The 5276-nt window shown below is 35.1% G+C and overlaps 1 protein-coding gene across 1 annotated transcript; it reads left to right on the top strand.

Moving 5' to 3' along the window:
- LOC18611396 lies at positions 962 to 4144 on the top strand. The gene is made up of 2 exons (XM_018114457.1): positions 962 to 1985; positions 3248 to 4144. The coding sequence occupies exons 1-2, from the start codon at positions 1356 to 1358 to the stop codon at positions 3995 to 3997; spliced, it is 1380 nt and encodes a 459-aa protein (XP_017969946.1). The 5' UTR covers positions 962 to 1355; the 3' UTR covers positions 3998 to 4144.

The following is a 5276-nucleotide window of genomic DNA, read 5'->3' on the forward strand; positions in this document are numbered from 1 at the left end:
TTTCATGGTGGATTCAAATGCACTTTTGATTAAGAAAAGAAAAAAAAAAAAAGAGGAAAGCTTCAAAGTCTTCAACTAATCACTAAATTAATAAATCAATTAACTTTTATTCTCCAACACCCTTTAACTGCTTGTGTAATTATCTTTATTAGAGACGTAAATTTATTCGCCCATCACTCTATATAGTATTTGTCACGGTCAGGTAGCAGTTGTAAATTCAATTTATATATATATATCTTTGATATAAATATCAAAATTCACCACTTAATTTCAATGACGTCCAACATTTTTGTTACCATACATTTATTTATTTGATAAGCTTATATCTCTTCATTTCTTTGCTTTTGATTTTTTTCTCGAAATACAATATTGTTGAAAAAAAATACGTAAAAATAAACCATTTTAGGCCACATCACCAAATGAAAGAAAGGGACATACGATAGGAAAGATTAGGCTTTTGGCTGCAACTCTTGAAGCAGATGTTGATGTAGTGGGGTACTAAAAGCACAAGACATCAATCAAACTATAGCTATACTCTACATTGAAGGGTAGCAGTTGTAGTGGAAATCCCTGTAAGAAGTTAGGTATATATATCATCAAAAGCATAAACCTAAACATTCTTCCTTGGTCTTCCTCATGTTACCTTGCTTTCAATTTTAAATGGCACACGGCGGATTGACTAAGCTAGGTTTGGGTTCACCTAAAAACCACACAATGCTTTTCATGTCAGCCTGAAGAATGAATTAATTAATATTTTAATGACCATTAGGCACTTGATCATTTAATTTAACATTTTTGATGTAAGGTGAGGTTCTTAGGTGTCGGCCAATCACAAAATTAGGTAGAGAATTCTCTTCTTTCGCAGCTTTTCCATCATAATATATATATATATATATATATATATATATATATTTTATTATGTGTTGTAAGCAAACAAATCATCATTCTTTCAGGGTGCAAGGTCTACTTCAGTAGTGGGATGCTTGCTTCAACATGGGTTCCTTACCGTTTCATTCCCCATGTTGTTTAGCCTTATTTCGGCTCTTGTCTTATCTTGATGATCAGATTCTGACAACGCTTGAAACTTAAAACTATGGGCTCTGTTGTTTTCTTATGATATTTATCTAACTTATCTCATCATGATATATTTTTTTTCAGTAGGAGAAACAAAATCCAAGTGAAAATAAATAACACATTCCATTTTGGGCCTGCCAAGATCACAAGGTTGCAATTCAGGACGTGTGAAGCCCACATCAGAATCTACATTCTGAATTATGACCTAAATTTGAACAGCGAAAGCCTATCGATTTTCCCTCTCAAAAAACCCCCAAGCCAAGCATGAGCTGAGAAAAAAAATGACAAAGGGGAAAGGAAAACCGACCAAGTGTTTGCAAAAAATGCAAACGAGAAGCTCCGTTTCCAAATCCCCGCAACCCACCCCTCTCCGCCGATCCCCGAGGCTTCTCAATCAAAAAAATCCCACAAAATCGCAAGATTTGAATACCCAAAAGGCCAGATCGAGGGACAACCCCGCTTGCTCCACGGATAAAATTTCCAAGAAACTGATACAATCAAGCAGTGGTTCAACAAATTGTGTGAATTCAGCGTCTGGGTTGCGAAGATCTCCAAGATTGAACGGCGGGTCTTTGTCTGACAAGCCAGAGGAAAGCAAGTTTATCGAGACAAAGAAGGTTGAATGTAGGAAAAACAAGGGTACGAGTAAGGGGCGATTGTTGGACGAAGAGACGAAGGAAGTGGAGAGAAAGGAAAGGGAAGTTTGTGTTGGTTTGGAAGCGGTTACGGTGGAAGGGAGAGAAGTTTGTGAAAATAATGAAGATGTTGGGGTTAAAAAGATAAAGAGGAAGCGCGAGGAGGGAGGTGATGGGAATGTTCAAGGGTGGACAAGGGAGCAGGAATTGGCTTTGCAAAGAGCCTATTTTTCGGCCAAACCAACACCTAATTTTTGGAAGAAGGTTTCAAAGCTGGTAGTTTTGCCATTCCTTGATATCTGCATTTTGATTTCTGGGGTTTTCTTATATTACATAATGTTGTAGATTGATGTGCATATTTTGTGGTTTTTCAAATTTAAGGATTTTTTTGAAATGAAGTATAATAACTTTGTGATTGAGAAGCTTTCTTCTTGCTCTGTTCTCATTTGTTTCAACATGCCTAAGTTAAAGAAGAAAAATGATGGTTTGTTTAGAAAAAAAGAATAATAGAGCAGGACTAATTCTGACTTTGAAGTTTCTTCAACGAAACACCCTTAATGCTTATTGGTTGATAGTTACTCTTTTTCAGTGGAATTCATCTCAACATTTTTAATTTCACTTCCCATCCACTAACGTCAGATTTATCCTGATGGTCAATGTAATGCTTACATTTGAGGTCATGTCTACCTCCTTTTTATTAAATTTGAGTGAATTCAAAGATCAAGGAGGTAAAACTAGAGGTACAAGTTGTTTTATGGTGAAATTTCTTATCCATTGCTTATTTTTTAAGCTAAAACATATGCGTATCCATAATATCCAATTCCAAAATATACTTAGGGTGAAGTCAGGAGTTACAAGCTGCTTATGCGTTTTTTGTGTTTCCTAGATGTTGAATATTATTTAATTATTCATGAAAATGCATATAATTATGAACTAAGTATGTTTCTGATTTTCTTGTGATTTGACTTTGTCTCTGACATGCTTGTCTTTTTTTCTCAAGAAAACAATGATTCAGTTATGCTAGAATCATGTATACCACTAGTCTAGTTGTACTATTGGAGCGTGAGACTTTGGCTATTTGTGTGAGAAAGAGAACTGCCCTTCCCAATGTTGCTTGAACATCTATTGATTTAATATTGAATATAAACCATTGCTTAAGTGTCAAGTTTTGTCATCATGGAAGACATAACATTCTATCAACAAAAGGGAAAATCAACTATAAGTTCACACCATTAAACCAAGTAAAGCCATCCTAGTACATTATGTTACATTCAGTTGTGCATAGATGTGAATGTAGTATATTATGCTATCAGTTATGTTTGGATGTGAATGACTATTCATAAATTTACTGAGTAGTATCTACTCTTATCCAAAGACTTCCTGCTGTGATTAATTTTGGTGTCAAATACAGTCTTGCATAAGCTCTTATGCTGTAAGTTTTGGGTTATGTGCTTTTATATGCTGAGGTGTTTTACCTAGAATGTTTTTTCTGATAGCATTGACTCAGCACTTGATTACCAATTGGAAATCTATTGCAGGTGCCAGGAAAATCTGCACAGGATTGTTTTGATAAAATCCACTCTGACCATTTAACTCCAATTCAACCCCAGCCTCGATCGAGGGCAAAAAGTATAAATGTATCGTCCACTGAACCTTTGTCATTCTCTGCAAGCAGACTGCTTAATCCCACTGTGCCAAGGACTAAAAGGTCAAGTTGCAGTAAACAGAAAAGCCATCTTGTACAGAAAAAAACGGTGAGACATTTGTTGCAAAAGCATTATCATTCGGACCAAGGTGATGAAGCGGATCTATTCTCTATTCTTGAGCCCAACACAAGTCCATCTATGCATGCTCTATCGAATGTTGTGCTTTCAACCCCAAAAAATTTGTTGGAAAAACAGGGATTTCTCCAGAAGTGTTATGAGAGATCTTCTTCTGGTCCTAAGAAGCACCAATCAAAACTTGGTAACTCTTCTACAAGAGATCTTGTTAGTCCCCCAGTGTTGAAGCAGATTAAAAATAGGGCCTTACATGAGAAGTACATCGACCAGCTACATAGTAGGGAAGCTAAGAGAAAAGCAGAATTTGGGAAGGAGAATAGGGTATCTATTCAAGTTCTGAACGTAGACAAGGTTAGAGCAGCGAAAAACACATTGGTTTCTGATGCAAGATATGTTATTAACCAGCTGCAACACCTGCAGACCACCTTTGTGGACAACTCTTTGGATTTGGATAATGATGATGAAGAGGTAGGTAGTGGTGATGATGAAGGTGAAGTTCAGCTTTAACAAATTGTTTTAGTTGTATCAAAATCTGTTATAGCTAGCATGCTTATTGTAGCTGATGACTTTTGACCCTGTTATGTAGCCTGAATCCAAATTTTAGAAATTCAATGTTGTAAATTTGTTCCTAATAATAATCTCCTTTTTTGTTTATAACATTTTCTGCAATGAGATTGTTAGGTTGTTAGTTTATAATGAGTTTTAGGAAAGGTTTGGGGTTGATTTTGAAGGTCCCGAGCTGGTGTTTCGTGTGTTATATAACAAATGGGAAGATGTTAAGAAACATATGCACTAGCATTTTGTTATAATTAATAGTACTAAGAAGAAATTGTGTACTGGGTTAATGGAAATCTAAAAGAAACAGGCTTTGGGGATGAAAAGTACAAACAGGCTTTGGGGATTTGCCCAAAAGAAAGAGAGAAAGCAAAATAGTTATCTTAACCAGCTGTGCTAGACCTTGTTCATCATAGTTCAAGGAATATATTAGTAAAAGCACACGCCTTTCTTCGAAGAAAAATCAACAGTCTTATGTTAATCCATTTATCATACTTGAATGAAAACTGAAACATGCCCCCGCTGTTAGGGGAAGAGCCTTTTAGTACTTGTTTCACTCACTAGCATTTCAATTGTCAAATATAAAAGAGTATTTATAACTACAATAAGTGACTCTTGACGTCTAATTACATAAACCACTTTAATTCAAAAGTACATAAATAAACATATGCAATTTGGAAAAATAAAAAGATAAATGACTTTAGACGTGTAAAAAAATTCAAATTACTAATTTCAACACTCCTTTAATTTAAAATTTGCTTTGTAACCCTAAGTTTTGTTCTCAATTTACTAAAATCTTCCTACTTGAGAAGCTTTGTAAAAATATCTGCGACTGATCTTGGATCTTCACGTATTTAAGCTTCACTTCTTTTTGGTTGCATTCTCCAATAAATTGATAGCTTGCATCTATATGCTTGCTTCCATCATGAAATACCGGATTGTTGTCAATGGAAATCTTCGTAGCTGCCTCTTGGATAATTGTAGTTCCTTCATCAACCTTCAAAGCCAAATAGCATGACTAGTATAAAAAGTTGCAACAATATATATATCAAATATTTCAAACTTCCAACAGGGCTTTTAAATAAAGTAGGATTTTCCTTCTTTCTATTGTCAAATTTTGACAACTTTACTCCATATTCCATGGGATATGGTCATTGGGTTGCAATCAAGCATATGGAATTTTTTCAACATTTCCTTCGTATAGATTTCTTGTGAGAAAAAAATACCATCA

This window comes from Theobroma cacao, chromosome 1 (assembly GCF_000208745.1).
Source record: "Theobroma cacao cultivar B97-61/B2 chromosome 1, Criollo_cocoa_genome_V2, whole genome shotgun sequence".
Lineage (NCBI taxonomy): Eukaryota > Viridiplantae > Streptophyta > Magnoliopsida > Malvales > Malvaceae > Theobroma > Theobroma cacao.

Excerpts from the sequence above, each read along its gene's own strand:
- LOC18611396 (XM_018114457.1), top strand. The coding sequence starts at position 1,356 with ATGACAAAGGGGAAAGGAAAACCGACCAAGTGTTTGCAAAAAATGCAA. Across the intron at positions 1,986-3,247 it reads GGAAGAAGGTTTCAAAGCTG|GTGCCAGGAAAATCTGCACA; the intron begins GTAGTTTTGCCA and ends AATCTATTGCAG.